Genomic DNA, 19,216 nt, shown 5'->3' with positions numbered 1-19,216 from the left:
TCTTTAATGTTGTATTCCATCAAGGTGAGACCTTGTTGAGATTCTGCATGGATAAAAAAAATGTGGCATATATACACAATGGAATTTTACTCAGCATTAAAAAAGAACAAAGCCATGGCATTTGCAGGTAAATGGATGGCATTGGAAAAGATAATGCTAAGTGAAGTCAGCCAATCTCAAAAAAACAAATGCCAAATGTTTTCTCTGATATAAGATACAAGGAGGTTGACTCATAGTGGGGTAGGGCTGTGTATTAAGAATTGTAATGCAAAAAAAAGTACATGTATAAAGGCAAAAAAAAAAAAGAATAGTGTTACCTTATATTAGGTAGAGGGAGTGAAAGGAGGGGAAGGCAGGGGATGTGGGGATAAGAAAGATTACTATCTAAACATTATTATTTTATGTATATATGTGACTGTATTACCAATATGATTCTACAATATGTATACTCAGAAAAATGAGAAATTATATCCCATCTATGTATAATATAATCAATGTCTATAAGTGCATTCTACTATCATGTATAACTAATTAAAACAAATTTTTAAAAATTTCAAAAAAGAAAAAAATTCCTCTTCAGGTTAGGATTTGTACTTAGAATTGATGACTGCATTCAAGATGTTGGGGGGAAAACATAGTAGTAAAGGTTTTAAAATCACAACCTTTCTCTTCTTTTGTGGTGTTCAATCTAACTCATAACACATGATTTTCCCATAATTAGCATTATAGACAAAATATATATTTATAGTTTTTTTGGATCTGCCATTGTACATATTACTCTCTAATCCCTAACAAGATAACCCAAGATAATTTGCAAAGTAATTGAAGAAACTTGTGGTTTATCAGATATTTACCTATTCCTGCTTTAGACCTGGGTTATTTTCTCAGAAGGTAATGTGATTAGTAGTTTGAAAAACATCCACTTGTACAGTACCATGCTTTGTTAATTTAATGATGAGATTAGTAGGGTACTGCTTCCAGGGACTCTATGCTGCAGTTAGGCATGTTGTGGTCATTCTGAGCAAAACCACAGAGTATCATGGATGAGAAGTGGTATGAGGTGGATTGAAGGAAGGGCAACAGCAGTGCCCAGATTTGCAATCTTAAAAAAATAATTCCTTGAAAATAATAAAAATATTTTTTTAAATTAATGACTTATGGTGCCATGAAATAATAGCCATATTATGTATATTCCTGAAAATGTGTAATTATAATTTAGAACTTACTGGGAAAATATGATTAAAATCAATCTTTTCGGAATCCTCCCAAAGCCTAAGAAAGTAGTGAAGATAAAGAAAACAATTTTACTGAATAAACATTAAACCAAAATATGATTCTTATCACAAACAGTATATTAATAAATGGCAATAACAAAAAGAAATATCACTTTTTTATGTAACCAAGCAGGTGCAACTTATTACTTACATGTTGACAAGATAATCAAGGTCACTCCTCAGTGAGAGGACATGGTAGTACCACTAACGTACAATAAATACTTCATCTTAAATATCATTGGTAATGTGGTAACAGTGCTGTCAGTTAATAGGCCTGGTGACACTATCTTTCTTATTCATTGCATTTTTTAATTTGTATATTATAGTCACACGTAATATTGGGATTAATTTTGATATAATCATACAAGCAAGGAATATAATTTGCTCTAATTTAATCCCCAGGCTTTCCTGTTCCCTCTCTCTGTTCCTTTTTCCCTACTGTACAGGTCTTTATTTACTTATAGATTTTTTTATTAGTGCTTTATAGATATACATAAAAGTGAAATTCCTTGTGATTTAATCATACATTCACATAGGATAGTTTAGTCAATTTTATTCCACCATTCCTTTCTTCTCCTGTCCTTCCTCCCACCCCCAGCTCAATCCCCTTGCATTTTAAAGAAGTGACTCTCAGATCCATGAAAAAGACATCTCCTTAACTGTAAAGATGACAAGAGGCTTATTTAGCTTTCAAAACGAGTTTAATGCATTTCAAAAAGAAACAAAAATGTCTTACAATTACAAATTTTTTCAAGTAAATGTTCTAAGAAGTGAACATGTGTTTCCCCTTATTTTGAACACAGAATTAAGTCTTCTATTACACATTTCTCTTTATTTTTATATATCCAGATATAAAATGAGTTGAGAATATATATATATATATATATATATATATATATATATATATATCCTCAATCTAATAAACAATTGGCATAATTACATAGCTATATGTGTGTATATATTTATACAATTATGTAACTACACATGGAGATATATGTGTTATACTTACTGATTCAATACTAAAATATGCACACTTAAACTCTGCATTAATTTGTTAAATACCCCAAGTTGGGTATTTAGGCAATAAAAATTAATTTTCTCACAGTTCTGGAGGCTACAAGTGCAAAATCAAGGTGTTCATAGGCTTCTTTTCTCCTGACACCCTTTCTCTGTGGTTTGCAGAATGGTCACCTACTTTTTATGTCCAAACAAGGTTTTGACTTTTGATGTCTCTATGAACTAATTTCTTCTTCTCATATGGACAGGAGTCATATTACATTAAGGAATATCCTAATGACCTTATTTAAATTTAATAACTCTTTAAAGACCTGTCTCTAAATATAGTCACTTTGTGAAGTGATTAGGATGAGAGTGTCAATACATGAATTTCAGGAAGATGACATTGTGTCCTAAAGTGGAAATATATATAGATATATGTATCTAGTGTGTTTGAGTAGGTATCAGAATGTATGTATGTGCTTACTGAAATTGCCATCTCTTTGTTTTATTTGTGTTAACTCTCTTGAAAACTGGATAACAGTAGTCTGAGGTAATTTTGGCAACAGTAAAAATGTTGATGAGGCTACACTCCAAAACTATTCATGAAAAAAATATATTTTATATTTTATTCTTTGGTTTATTTTCTTCCAAAAGAGCAGAAAGTAAAAATACTGTGGATGTGCTGAATATTGTACAACACAGGATCTATGAACTATGACTCTTGTGAAACTTATTTAAATATGTTTATTTTTGAAATAATGCATTGATCATTTTATATTATTGAACTTCATCACAGGTATTAATGCCAACACTGTGCACCATTAGTCAAAGATTGCGAAATGTACTTTCAACAATATTCTTCAAAATTCACCCAACTATTCATATCTACAAAAATGTAAATTCTTGCAAAATTACAGAAGAACAAATATCATGTGTTATTGTTTTAAAGATGGCTACTTATTTATGGAATGGTTGGCTCCAATTGCCAGATTTTTTTTCTACTTTTCTTGGTTCTGGGTATTGGGCTTCAAACCTCAAACATGCTGAGGTTGTGCTCTACTGCTGAGCTACACTCTCCAGCCATCAATTGTCAGAATTTTTGAAGCTAATGTTATACGGGTTTTTTGTTCATGATTGGCACTAAAATTTCCTTTTTAGAGTTTGCACTTTTCTCAGAGTTAATGTTCATCCTGATATGTTTGTCATTTAAAAATAACTTTTAAACACCCACTAACCATAGGGATATTAAGATTAAAGTGTGACACACATGAAGTTACTATTTTGAGGAATGCAAAGGTCAATGTACAAACTACGTTTATCTTTAACACCAACAATAATAAAATATTTAAACACTCAATGAAACTAGACTTCGTAAAAAATTCACTGTCTTATAGTATAATGATAGCATTAATCTCATAGAGGTGGGTTTCTTACAAATTATTTGTTAATAAATTTAATATTTATATTCTGGTGACCTCTTTTATGAAACACATATTTTTTAGTTCATCTCTGTTCAATATTATTGCTCTGATTTTCCCATTTATTCTCTTTATCAAACATAATTATTTTTCAGCATTTTAAGGAAAATTTTGGCAAGTAGAACTGTACATGTGAAAAATGTACAACTTAATGATTTTGTATACATATACCTTGTGAAATGATCACAACAATCAATTTAGTTAGCATTTCCTTTTTCTCACATAGTTACTGTTTGTGTGTGGAGGTGGTAAGAACACATAAAATTTACTCTCAATAAATTTCAAGCATAAAATACACTATTATCAACTATGGTCACTGTGCCATATATTAGATTTCTATTGTTTATTCTTCTTCCATAAGTGAGAATTTCTAAATTTGGGGCAACTTCGCCTCATTTCCCTCACTAACCCAGACACTGTGAAACACCATTCTTATCTTATCTGAACATTGTTGATTTTGAGTATATTGGATTACAAATACAAGGGATATCATATAATGTTTGTTTGGGGGGGGGCTGACTTAATTTACTTAATATCCTTAATGTACATTTGTGTATATACATATATTTGTACAAAATGATATTATTTACTCAAAAGAGATCTTTGCATTACTGTGTTCCTTGCAGAATTTTTCCCAATAACCGTGATAGGAAAGCAATCTATTATTGTTGGGTAATGGGTAAATGGGAAAAATTACTAGATTTCTTGCACCAGAATGTCAGTTTGAAAATTTTTGTCTAAAATATCTTCCGGTTATCAGTTATTTTCTATTTTGCTTTTGAGAATAGCAACATCTTCTGAAATTATTCTTTTGAGTTGCAACACTTTTAGTGCATCACTATTGTACCTAATGGTGGGATTCACTGTGACATATTCATAAATGCACAGAATACATTAGCTCTTTTTCATTCTTCAAAACTTTCCCTTTTCTTCCTCTCCTTCCTACCCAGATGCTATTCCTTCACTGATCTTTCTTCTACTTATTTGTTTTTAAAATCAGTTCCCTATAATTATACATAGGAACTGCTTGTGATATATTCATACTCTTTGTGATATATTCATACATATTGTAATTACGTCAAATTCCTCACTTCCTCCCTTTTCTCTCTCCTCCTTCCTCCCCAGTGATATCCTTTCACTATTCTACTGGTTTCCATTTTATTTTCATGTGATTTCCTTTTTCTTCTTCTTTTCTTTCTAGCTTCTACATATAAGGAGGGAAATTTGACCTTTGATTTCCTAAGTCTAGATTAGTTCACTGTGCATGAATCCCTAGTTTCATCCTCTTCCTGTAAATAACATAATTTCATGGCTGAATAGAACTCCATTGTGTGTGTGTGTATGTGTGTGTGTTTATCACATTTTCTTCACCCATTCTTCTGTTGATGGACCTACGCTGGTTCTTTATAGAACTTATGTTTGCTATTCTGTATTGCACTGTGGTGAACATTGGAAGTTATGTGCTATTATAATTAATAGCTAATTTTAATTATTTTTGATAAATTATTGAGGAATAGAATAGCTGTGTGACTTCATTCTTCCTTTTTAAAGTAATCTTCCTACCTATTTTCATAGTAAGAGAACAATGTATAATTATTTCTTTCTCAACACCTCCTCGTCAGCATTTATTATTATTTATATTATTGATGATTGCCATTCTAACTGGGGTGAGATGAAATGTCAGTGCAGTTTTGATTTGCATTTCCATGATTGCTAAGGATGTTGAACATTATCTTCATATATTTGTTGGCCAAGTTCATTTTAAATGTATTCATTAAGCTATTTATTAACTTAATAATCTAATTTTGGTGTTGTTTATGAATTCTGTATATAAACTGGATATAAATCCCCTGTCAGAGGAGTATCTGGCAAAGCTTTTCTTCCTACTTTTTGCTCTCTTTTTCTCATGCTTCTGTAACTTTTGTTGTGGAGAAGCTTTTTAATTTATCCCATTTACTGATTATTTGGCTTTATTTTTGAGTTTTAGGGACCTCACTAAGTAAGTCAATTCCTACACTTGTGTGTTGGAGTGTTGACCCTATATTTTATTTAATAGAACTTGCAAAATTTCTTGTCTAATTCTCCAGTCTTTGATCACTTTGAGTTGACTTTTATACAGGGCATTTGTAGGAATATAATTTCATTCTTCAAGTATATTATTCAGTTTTTCCAGAACCATTTGTTAAAATTCTGTCTTTTCTCCTAAATGTGCTATGGCACCTTTATCCAGAATCAGATGATTCCAGCCATAAGGTTTTGTTTTCTGTGTCTTCTATTCCAGTCTTTGTGTCAGTTTTTTATTCCAACATCATGCTGATTTTGTTATGATAGCTCTGTAGTATAATTTGAGGTCAGGTATTGTGATCCTTCCTGCTTTATTCTTTTTGCTCAGAATAGCTATCCTGGGCCTTTTGTTCTTCCATGTGGATCTTAGAACTGTTTCTTCAAGTTCTGTGAATAATTCCATAGGTATTTTGAAAGGATTACATTGAACACATAGATCATAGTAATAAAATTTATTTAAGAATATGCATTCTGCCTCCCCAAGAACATGAGATGTCTTTGTATCTTGTAATATCTTTTTCAACTTCTTTCTTCACTGTTCTATAGTTTTCATTGTAGATATATTTCATCCAAGTTTCACTTGTTCCCAGGTATTGAATTTATTTAATTTTCTTCAAAGCTATTTTTAATGGAATTGTTTCCCTGTTTTATTTTTCAGTGGATTTATTATTGGTGGATAGAAAAAGTATTTATTTTTGTAAATTGTTTTTATATCCCTCTACTTTGTTGAATTTATCAACTCTAAAGGTCTTTGCTTCTGAGGAGTTTTAGGTATCTTCTATATACAGAATTATATTATTTTCAAATAGAGATTATTTGACTTTTTTTCTATTTGCATTACTCCAATATTCTTCTATTTTCTCATTATTTTGGATGAAATTTTAACAACTCTTCTAAATAGGAGTGATGAAAGAGGACTTCCTTGTCTCATTCACAACACTTTTTAAAGATAATTATCCTTTGGGCCTTTATATGCTCTTTTGTTTATTTTCAGTTTTTTTTTTTTTTTGTTGTTGTTGTTGTCGTTTAGTTTTTGAATACAGTTCATATCATAAATAGGCAGGGTCTAAAAGTTAAATATCCAAATTAGGTTATTCAGTTTTCTTTGTTCCATTAATTATGAATTTTAAATAACTTATTGTTTTTCCTTTTTCAATGGTATAATTTTTAAATTTCCTAATTTATTGTCAATTTAATTTTAAAAAGATATCATATTTTAGATGCCCACTATTAAAATATTATAGCAGGAATTCAGGACATATTAGATTTGAATATTTGTTTGGTAGCCATACATTTTTAGATTACAATTGGAATCACAGATACAATCTCTCTTCCTACATCTTTTTATAGAATGGAAGTAGAGACCTAAATTATTGAAAATACTATTTTTCGAGAATAAAGTGAATAAAATTTGAATTGAAACTGAAATTCACCTGTTAGAAATAGGATTGTAGAACCAGGGAAGGACTAAGTTCTGAAAGTCCAGGTAGGGCTTCACTTGTCAATATTGTCTAGATAAATCCTGTTGCATGTGCACGAGAAAGTAAGTAAAGTAATATTAATTGAAATTAATCTAGTTTGGTAACATAAGAATGGATAAATTATGGCAAATTATCATAATCAAATATACTATTAAAATTAATACATTAGCTTCGGTTGTGACTCAGTGGTAGAGTATTTACCATGGCATGTATGAAGTACTGGGTTTGATTCTCATCACCACTAAATAAATAAATAAATAAATAAATATTTTGTGTCCATCTACAACTAACAAAATATTTTTAAAAATAATTCATTAAAATACATATTATCTTAGATATATCCCAAATTACCATGAAGAGTAAAATAAACAATATGGAAAAATACACGATAAATATAAATCTAAAACATACAAACTATTTCATTCCAATATATTTTTTATAAGCATGTGTAAATTTATATTTATTTATTTATTTATGTGTTGCTGAGGATCTAATCCAGTGCCTCATGCTTGCAAGGCAAGCACTCTATTACTGAGCCACAATCCCAGCCCCAAAGCATGCGTAAATTAATATTTAAAATATTTTCAAAACACTCGTTCTTTGGGAAAATGAACTGAGAATTTGCCCATGGCAATAGATCATTTGCAATGTCCTTTGTGCCATATTTTTAAAAAATAATATCTGAAGCAGATACATGAATATAGAAGTTTCATAATATTAATGCATATTTTATTATACTTTTTTTTTCTTAATTTGGAAATGTACCAAAGTGAAAGTTATAAGAAGGGAAATTTTCAAGAATAAAGATGTAATGCAATCATGTTTGTTTCGAGTTTTTATTTTTAATTTTCTTAAACATTACACAAAGGATAAGAGGATAACAAGAATTAAAAAGAGTCTGCTGAACTTCTCAAATCATTTGCAACTATAGCAGGGCTGTGTATAATTTGATTACTGTGGAATCGCAAATTATTCTTAATTTCATCACTTGAAACAGATGGAAATTATTATATAACAATTTCTTTTGGTCAGAAATATACCTATGGTTTAGCTTTGGTTCAGGTTTATGAGTTTCCAATGTAAATGTTAGCAGGTACTTAGGTTTTATCCAACCTTGGTTGAAGTGGAGCTCATTTCTGTTTCCAACTTACTAACATGATTTTTGGAAAGCATCAGTCAATTGCTAGAAGGGTCCCTCCAAAAAGCCACATCAAAATAGGGCAGCAGGCTTCCCCAAGAAAGATATCCAAGGTAGAGTAGGAGAGAGGATACCCATGAGACAAGCCACAAAATTACTGTAACCAAAGATGGAATTGATATTCCATTATTTTACAATACTTAGTTCATTGAAAGTGAGTCACTCCGTCCAGCATTCAACAGGAAGGAATTACTCATGGTCATGAATAACAGGATGGAGAGAAAATCAGAGGGCCTCTTTACAGGATGCCTAGTAAATTGGATACATGATTTAAAATTTATGAATGTTCAACTCTATGGAAATTGTATAAAATACTGACCTGAATATAGTTTATTTTCTATAATAGATTATAGTTAATGGAGAATATTTGATATATCCAATTCTTAAAAAAAATATCTTCTTCCTGGTACATGAATCATATTGTAGGATTTAGCCTAAATGCTTTCTGGGCCATCAATTTTGTATTACTTATTTGAACTCTTTTCACAAACAACTTTATAAAAATAACTTGATTTATAATGCCACCACTATAACAATTCTGTGGTATATTCATTTGTTCCTGTTTTCTAAGACTTCTTTTGTTTGCAAGTGTCAATACCCTATATTAACTAGCTGACTATTTGTGAGGAGGTTTAAGGAATTATGTAAAATTCTGGTTTCATTGGACCTTAGAATTTTTGGCATGCAAGGACTTATCTCACTCTGTCCTCTCTAAAACAATAAATTTCAGAAGATCTGTACTACTGTACTTTGTAATAATAGATCTATACTATCTTTTCAACAAATATTGACCTATTTTACAGGTGTTTTTTAGGCATCTCTTGATATTTTTAAGGCCAGTGTAAATCAATATGACAATTCTTTGGAACAGACTGTCCTTAAATTTGATTATTCAACATGAAGATTGGAAACAGTCATTGAAAAACAACTTCTTCCAATATACCGTAGCTTTTATAGCAAAGAGTGAGAAGTTCTTTTTAGTCCCAGTTCAAACAGTTCTGTGGATATGTGCCCTTTGAATAAGCTGCCTACACTGCGGCAGTCAAATAGGAGAAGACAGAATGCAATAAAAGGTTGAATCGCATGTGTTAGTTAACTGTATCATTAAGGGTTGTACTTTTGTCAATATGCTATGTTCTGATAAAACCATATGATTAATGTCAAGGTATCATATAGTTCATGTATTTATGAAATTATATATTTGTTGGGAGTGCTAAATTCAAAACTAATATATACTTTTCTTACTTGACATTAAGATTAATTTTGTCACCAAGTACCTTCAATACTAAATAAAAAGAGATAAAATATTTGTTAAATGTTTAATAAGCATATTCACACAAGAGTTAAACCTTAATATGTAAATATTTGCATTTTAAAACATGCAATTTTATCTTTAGAAGCAAATAAGTCTTTGAATCCATGATCACAAAGTGTTTTTCTACTTGTTTGTCTCTAAATTTCCTTAATCTGTGTTTTGCAATTTTCAGTGCAAAAGTCTTGCTTCCTTACTTAGTTAAGCTTATTACTAAGTACTTCTCTCTTTTCAGTACCATTTATTTTAGTTAGAATTTAGAATGCCAACCAAAGTCTCATGTGTTGAAGATTTAGTAATAATGAAACAATGTTCAGAAATGGCACTTATGGGAAATGATGGAATCATGAGGAGATGGTGGAAACTACAGGGACAGGGGGCAGTTGTACCAAATGACTCATGGGTTGAAAGTTTGTTCCCCAGTGCAGCAATGGTCAGAGTTGTAGTGTTTGGGAAGTAATTGGCTCTTGAGAACTCTGGCCTTATCAGTTGGTTGTTAATAATTTGAACATATTATTGGGAGGTTGGAGGGCATGATCAAAATCAACAGGGCATGATTTTGAAGGGCATATCTTTTCCCCAGCCTCTCCCTCCTTCTTTGTACTCAGTTTCCCAGGCTGCCAGGAGAGGAACACCCTTCTGCCATGTTGTTCTGCTTTACCTCAGACCCAAAACAATGGAGTCTACTGATATTTGCCTATAACCTCTGAAACAATGAACCAAAATAAATCTTTCCTCCTTTAAATTGTTTTTTGTGTGGAATATTTTTAATCACACTGGTTAATCTATACCACCATCCCTAGTTCTTTATTTTATTCTTTTTAAGCTATATATGATAGTAGAGTAAGTTTTGACATATTTATGCAAACATGGAACATATCTTATTTAGATTCTCAGTCTTATGGTTATATATGATGTGAAGATTCGTCATGGTGTATTCACATATGTACATAGGAATGTTTGTCATGGCTATAAAAAGCTAACATACTGAAAATAAGATTATTTTCCTAATCTTCATTGTTTTGAAGAAATACAATTAATTTTCTGTATTTGTATCCTGGTATTTTACTTAATTTTTCGTTCAAACAGATGTTGTTCATTTTGTGGAGTATTCTGGGTTTTCTATATATAATGTCATGGCATTTACAAACATTGACTTCTATTCTGATTTGGATGTCTTTTATTTCTTTTACTTGCCTAATGGCTTTAGCTAAAGTTACATTGAGGAGGTAATTATGTTGAAGAGAAAAGGTGAAAGTAGGCATCTTTGAGTTGTTCCCTTCTTAGTAGAAAAACTTTCCACAAATATGATGCTATCTGTGGATTATAATAAAATGTCCATATGACATATCTTCTCTACAGAGTCAGTAAAATATCTATCAAAATAAAATGATATTTTTTACATAAATAGAAAGCAACAATTGTAAAATAGATTCAAAACCACAAAAGACCCTAAATAGTCAGAACATCTTTAAAAAGGAGAGCAAAGCTAGATATATTTCACTTCCTGATTTCAAAATATATTGCAAAACTCTGCTAATTAAATAGTATGGTTTTCACATAGAAAACATAGACCAAAGGAACATAGTCATGATCTCAGAAATAGAGCCCCATGTATGTGGCCAATTAATCTTTATCAAGGAGAAACAAAAGACAAAATTGTGAAAAATACCATCTCTTCACAAATGATGCTGGAAAAAAAAGAACATCTGCATCCAAAAGAGTAAAATCAGACTCTTACCATATCCATACATAAATAAACAGTCATATTTAGATTTGAAACTGTAAATCTCTTAAGAGAAAACACAGGGGAGAATCTTGGTATTAGTTTTGTTAATGACTTCTTGATTATAACACAAAAAATGGATATGACAATACAGATTGTAATAATAAAAATAGGTAAATGAGGCAATGTCACATTAAAATAGTTTAATTCAGAAAAGGAAACAATAAAAATGAAAATGCAGTCTAGGAATGGGAAAAGTCTTTGTAACCAATATGTCTAATATGACATATTGTTTATTTCCAAAACACATGATGTATGCCTGAAACTCAATAGTAAAGCAACATGTAGGCTTATTAAAAATGGGCAAATGACAGTTCACAATAGCTAAACTACAGAGCCCAATGAGATACCCATTGACAGATGAGTGGATAAAGAAAATGTGCCATATATACACAATGGAATAGTAGTCAGTCATAAGGAGTAACTTTCTGACTTTTGCTAGAAAATGGATAGAGGATATAATGCTAAGTGTCATTAGCCAAACCCCCCAAAACAAAAAAGCGAATAGAAGGTAATCCACAATAGTGGAGTGGCGGGGGGTGGGGGATAGAAGTTCAGAGGATGAGATAAAGGGAATGAGGAAGGGAGAGGGGATAGACATAGGAAAGACAGTGGAAAGAATCTGACATAAGTTTCTTATGTACATATATGAATATAGGTCAGTGAATCTCAAGTTTGTATACATCCATAAGACTGGAGTCCTAATTAGAATAAGATATATTCCTTGTTTCTATAATTGTATCAAAAGGGACCCTACTGTCATGTATAACTTTAAAGAACCAATAAAAAATGGGCAAATATCTTCAACATTTTTTCAAAGATTACATATAAATAGACAAACTGGATATAAAATGATGCTCAAGGTCACAATCACCAGGGAAGTGCACATCTAATCAACAATAGGATATCAGCTCACATTTGTTAGAATGTCTAAATAAAAAAAAAAAAAAAAGTTCTGGTGAAGATGTGTAGAAATTAGAACTCCTTTATACCCTGATGGTAGTAATGCAGAATGGTGCTGTCAACCCAGATTATAGGAGGAAGGCTCTTCAAAAATAGAACTATTATATGATACAGCACTCCAACTTTGGACATTTATCCAAAGGAATTTAAAATAGATTCTCAAAGATATTATCCCCCCCATGTCCATTAAGGCACTATTCACAAAAGCCAAAATGTAGAAATAATATATAAGTCAACAGACAGACTAGTGAATAGAGTTAATAGAAAAATACCATTCATACACATAATGAAATATTATTCAGGTTTTAACCACAGGAAATCCTGCAATTTGTGACAGTATGAATAAACATGAAAGATGCTAGGGGAAGTGATATAAGCTAGTCAAGTAAGCACAAATATTCCATGATTACAATTAAATGAGCCTTCTAAAATAGGCTCATCTGACCAAAGAACAGTGTTGTGATTGTCATTCAATGCAGGGAGGAAATGGGCAGTTATTAATCAAGGCTTATAACTTCTAGAGATCTGCAGTTTAATATTGTGCTTTAAAAATGCTGTATTTCACACTTTAAATTTTGTTTAGGCTGAATTTCATGTTAGATGTTCTTAACATAATTTTAAAAAAGAAAACTGCATATATTAATGAGATGTAACTTAATTTTACTATCAGGCCATATCCAATGAATGATTTTCAGACAAAAATTATTTTCATTGAAGAAATACGTTTATCAGTCTACAGTCTAATGTTATCCTTCTATACTGCTGAAATAATGTTAATTTATTCTTGGATGAAATACTTTATCAAATTGCATTTGAATTCAAACTTTGTTATTTATGTTATTCTTTTGGATTTGCAACCCAGTGCTTTGATGAATACATTTTTAACTTATCAGTAGGAATTTTTTAAAAAATATGATCACTACACTTTTATAATTGTTCATAAATGGTTTTGATGAAAGTCCTAGTCAATATTTATTATTAGAAAAATCCTTAACAAAGTCTTGATATTGATGATTATCAGACAACTTTATAGAAATCAATAGATTTACTATTTCTGACTACAGAAGATAAACTTTTAAAACTATTAGTACTTTATAAATACTACCTTATATGGCCAAAGTATGTACTTTCTCATTCTTCAACTTGATCATCAATTTAATTTTAATTTTAATAGATATTATATTTGTGACTATTATAAAGTTATGTCAAATAATTTCAAGAAGTTGATGAGGAATATATGGTAAACAAACATATAAATGCATAATTATCTTTGTCATGGCTTATGTATTGCACTAAATGGTTATACACTTATAATATTACTTTTCTTCTCTTCTTGATTTTTCTGTTTAATTCTCACATTCCTAAACTTTTATATTTGAACTTTACATGCTATATGAGGGGAAAAATAAATTGGAATTGCACTAATAGCTTACTAAATTGATTTTTGTTCAATATGAAACTGGAAACTTAACTACTCTATTTTTCTGTCACTTAAAGATAGACAGCAAATAAGATATTGTATGTTAAGGTATACAGGTTCTTTTCATGTATATTATTTTCCATATATCTTAAAGTTCATATAAACCTAGTATTTAATTACTAATTAGTAAACTAATATTTTAAATTCTGAAAATGATTTGTTTATTTCCTAGTTTAACATTTATTTGAATGCAAAATTTAAATTTTATAATATTTTCTTATAAGATGACTTTATGAACATTACTTTTAATATGAAATATTTTCCAGAGCACTATCAACTATATGTTCCAGAATCAGCTCAAGTTGGCTCAGCTGTTGGGAAAATCAAGGCAAATGATGCTGATACTGGCTCCAATGCTGACATGACCTACTCCATTGTGAATGGTGACGGTGTTGGGGTATTCTCCATCTCCACTGACAAAGACACCAGAGAAGGAATCCTCTCCTTAAAGAAGGTAAAATAACATACATGTCGTGATTCACACAAATAACTAATATTTCAAAGAATGGAAATTTGCTAGAGGTATGAATAAGCCATGTATTTTCTCTTTGTAATATTACTACATTTTAATTATGGTAGTGTCAGAAGCTTTGGATCCTCTCTCAGAAAGCATACTTTGATAAAACAAGAAGTCTGATGCAGAGTATACCTGGACCGTGTCTCTCCTTACCTTTGCTGTGTTTCTCATTGCTCAAGTCTACCTGAATTGTCCCAGTGATACCAATCAAAAAATAAGTATAATTCATTTCAACTAAATATAAAGGGTTAAAAATGTCCTCAAAATAAAGCCATGATGATTCTGTAATAACAAAAATGGGCAGCTTCCATAGCATTCATGTATCAGTTAAAAAAAAAAAAAACGTAACTGTAAATAATCTTAGAAGTAAAACTAAGAATTTATCAAAATATTTGAGTGAAATACATAAATAATATAAACACTCGTAGAAATCTTATTTTAAAAATGATACCTTGTTCTGATCTTAAAAATTCAGATGTAATTTCAAGGACAATAATAACTTTTATTTTCTGAATCAACTAATGTGTGTGATAGGACAGGAAAAGGAGTGTGCTAACTTACATGCCACACAGAATACTTTGTATGAAATTTGGAGATACAAACCCACTGGATTACTTTAAAACTTAATATTTTTATTAATGCTGTTAATGTTCAATAGAAAACTACTTGAAAACTTGAATGGCAAAATACATACCTGAATGATATTTAGCTTTTAAATGTCTTTGGCATTCAATTGTGAGATCCTTTCCCCATCAATGTTTAGCTTTTCCAGTGTCTACCAGGTTTTGGTGCCTTTTATTTTTTCCACCATTTATCTTTTACTTTTGACATATAGAATATTTGCCTTTATTCTGTTTCTTCTCCTCTATCTCATTCTATTTCCAAATACTGTAAATTCTTGATATATAACTATTTGTCCTTCTGTTTGTTTTCTCTTATTAATTTTTTTTTTCCAAAATGCCGCATAAATTAATGAGAAGATCTCTAACTCATCTATTTTTTTTTGTTTTCAAATAATACATATTTGTGTAAAATATTTTATAACTTTCAGATAAAAGCTTTATCATGAATGCTAGCTCTGTTAACACCATTCCTCATAAAGAGGATTTTCTGATTAATACAAAACTACTGTTTGCTAACACCCATTAAAGACACAGCCTTCTGCTTGATTTTCATGGAGTCATGAAGTCTGTGTCAGTGAAACCATTAACTTTATCCTCCAGTCTTATTTTGTTTCTAAGAATCTGGCATTTAGAACAAAACTACTACTTTTTGCTTTTAAGAGTACATAAGTCTCTTCTCTTTATAACCTTAACAGTGGAATATACACAATTTGAAGAAAAAAATTTCAAGTGTATTTCCTATTGCCTTGTGTTCCTCTCTTCATGTATAGTCAGATCTTATTTTTGCAATACAGGAAAATTGAGATCCCTAGTTTGTGTGTGTGTGTTTCTGTCTGTCTGTCTGTCTGTCTGTCTCTCCTCTCTCTCTCTTTTCCTCTCTCTCCCTCTTAATTTTCTTCAGTAGGGCTGCAATATTCAGCATTTTAATAAGTACTTCAAGTGATGCTATTGTAGACTGTGTTCGAACACCAGTTGATAAATTGGTACCATAAAGTTATTTGTATTGTGTTAAATCTTTTCAATACTTCTCCTAGTGATTATATTGTTATATTGACTTAAGATTGAACCTTGACTAGTGGTGGAAAAAGAATAAGAAGCAAGATTATGGGAAGAAAAAGAAGGAAAACATACCACCTCCTATGGGAAGCTTTGCAGTAAATGACAGGGAGAGGTTTTGAAGGCTGTAGATGGATTTGGTGGGACAAAGATTTTAATATTAAGAAGAGAGACTGAAAACAGACAACAGTGATGCCAACAGGAGAATAATTGATTTAAAAGGATGCCCTGGTGATAGAGGGCATCCTTTTAAATCAATTATTTAAATCAAGTTTTCAAGTAGTTTTCTATTGAACATTAACAGCATTAATAAAAACAGTAAATAGTAAATGGAATCTTGATCACAGGTGGATGAAAACAGCTCATTTATGACAGTTTCTTTCCTACACTGAGAGAACTGAGGGACAGGAAGAAGACGGCAATGGATACAGGGAAGTTTGGATGATATAGCTGGAGAATGTGGAGGGTTTTTCTTGTCTTGTAAGTCCTATTACCTTATAAAATAGGAAATAACATACAATTATAGAAACTGAGCAGGGTGGTGAATAGTTTGTCTATATTCAAGATCTGAAGTCATGTAAACATTGGGGCATTGTAAAAAGTGGGAAGATCTTCCCACATGCAGAGCAACGGTCAATCTAATGGCTGCCAGAAAAAAAATGAAATTGAAACTATGCACATGTGCACACATGTGTTTAATTAACATGCTTCATTCCCTTTTGCACCCACTCAAAATGGATATTTTCAAGAAGAAATGTTTTCAATTCAGCAATAAGTACTGATGATGTATTAAAAACAACCCCAGTGACTCAGGAGGCTAAGACAGGAGGATTCCAAGTTCTAGGCTAGTCTCTGCAGTTCAGCAAGACCCTGTCCAAAATTTAAAAATAGTAATAATAATAATAATAATAATAATAATAATAATAATAATAATAATATATTATTGAATGTAGTTCAGTGGTAAAGAATCCCTTGGTTCAATCTCCAGTGTGAAAAAAAAGAAAAAGTAAAGAATCAATGCATTTTACCCTTCAAGAGGGACTGATTCAGATGGCAGGAAAAGGATAAAAATAATCCTTAAGACCTGTTTCTTATTTAATCTCTAAGGCAGCTCAGTTTAGTCAGCAAGGCAGAAAGCTAATCTCCTCGAAGATCAGAACCTGAACTACTCTATAAACCAGCCAGCAGGGGCACCTGCACATCCATGTCCATATCATTCCCTCATCAGAAAATTGCCAAGTGGAATTCTCTGATGCATGACGTGGTACATTGTAAATACACTCTGGTAACTTTCATTCATTGTTTAATGGAGCCTGACTGGATGGAAAGGTGAAGAAAGATAAGGATGAATGCAAGTTGATGTGCTCTGTCCTCTGACATCCTCTGTTGCTCGGGATGGACTTCTCTACAACAGTCTCTCTCAGAAACTCTTTTTATGGTTCCTGTATCAATTTGCATTCTTTATTGCAGTTGTTCTAAATATTAACTCTTTTATTTCAAGACTCTAATTTACCCTGTCCCTTTTTAGCAAATACCATTTGTACTGCCACTTTCCTTTCCCTAGGTTATTCAATTGCTCATACAATGCCTATTAATTTAACTCAAAATATTACTGTTGTGATTTATGTCAAGGAAGTACTAAGAGATACAACCTTTACTGTGGAAACAAAAGTAAATCTTGATCTTACCATTTATATCTATGACTTCATCTATTTCTTTGAAACTTCACTTATTTTAAAAATGTACTAGGTGATTCTGAAAAATAGATAAAATAAGGTGAAAGGATGGTCTAAGCTACGTCTGACTCATAATCATTCTACTATCTCAGCATCTCCTTTACTATCTCTCTCATTCTCTATTTAAAAGGGAAGTTTTTTCTCCCGAACTTGAAGTTCTCTGTCCCAGGTTCCACAGTCACTGGCATTACAGTGTGTGCCAGTTGTCTGATTAACATTAATCTTGTTGTGTGTGAAGTGGGGAAGGGACTGGGGGCTGAACCCAGGGCTCCCCTGCTTGCTAGACAGGTTCCCTAACCCTGACTCATATTCCCAGCCCAAAGCACATTTGCTTACACTTTCCCTGCCACTCCATTTGGTCCTTTAGTTGGCCTTTCTATTCCATGTCATCAACCACCTGGACGCACAGGAAGAAGAAAATCCCCTCTGTCTGTTGAATCACATATGCTTGCTTTCCTCATGTTTCTGTTAATCTATTTCCCCTTCCTTTTTGGGAAGCAGCAGGTTCCTTTATGCTTCACAGTTCAAGTTAAATACTGTTTGTGTAAGGCGTATATCCAGGTGTATTTCTGTCAGGAATCTCCTTTGAACCCTCTTTTTTGTTTCATGTATCATAGTATGCATTACCATAATTTTTCACTGTACACAAAATGAAATTCCATATCCACAGCAAAGATTTTGCTTCTGATAGAATAAGACATTTTGTCATTAATTCACTCTAAATTACCTGTACTGAAAATGCATTCTTGCCTATAACAGATGTTAAAAATTGCTAAAGCCATGTACTGTGTATTTTTTAAAAGTTATAATATATTGTGTAAAAGACTATTATATCATTTCATTTTACAAATAATTTGAGATTAACCATAAGAGTAAACAAATGTTAGAAATATTTTTTTTTAATTTAAATGAAAAATAACTATGGGTAAATGGAAGAAAGATCAATAGAGGAAAGGGAACTAGAGATGGGAGAGGGAATGGGAAGGAGATGTGTTGCAGTCTGCATTAAACAAGATATATTGCATGCTTGTATAATTATGGCAAAATGGATTCTACTGTCATGTATAACTAAAAAGAACCATAAAATTTGAATAATTTCTAAGGGAAAAGCATGAAATATGTTCAACTATACCCATAATAGACTATCCCAAATACCAATTTTTTTTTGTCTTCAGATTTTGATTATTGAGATTTTCATTGTTATTTCCTTGTTTGCTTTGAGTTCCAAAAAAGGATCAGGCTCTTCTTT

General features: G+C 31.3%; 1 protein-coding gene across 2 annotated transcripts in view; it reads left to right on the top strand.

Moving 5' to 3' along the window:
• Cdh18 (cadherin 18) overlaps positions 1 to 19,216 on the top strand; it is a 319,062-nt gene that overhangs the window by 201,394 nt on the left and 98,452 nt on the right. For both annotated transcript variants that reach the window (XM_046459923.2, XM_046459924.2), the window contains exon 5: positions 14,302 to 14,489. In XM_046459923.2, coding sequence (XP_046315879.1) covers positions 14,302 to 14,489 — 188 coding nt within the window. The remainder of the gene's footprint in view (positions 1 to 14,301; positions 14,490 to 19,216) is intronic.

Source organism: Marmota monax, unplaced genomic scaffold, assembly GCF_021218885.2.
Source record: "Marmota monax isolate L192 unplaced genomic scaffold, Marmota_monax_Labrador192_F-V1.1 WCK01_AAM20220418_F8-fsc00408, whole genome shotgun sequence".
In the NCBI taxonomy this organism is placed as follows: Eukaryota; Metazoa; Chordata; class Mammalia; order Rodentia; family Sciuridae; genus Marmota; species Marmota monax.
The sequence above is the reverse complement of the archived record's forward strand: the minus strand, read 5'-3'. Positions and strand labels throughout refer to the sequence as shown.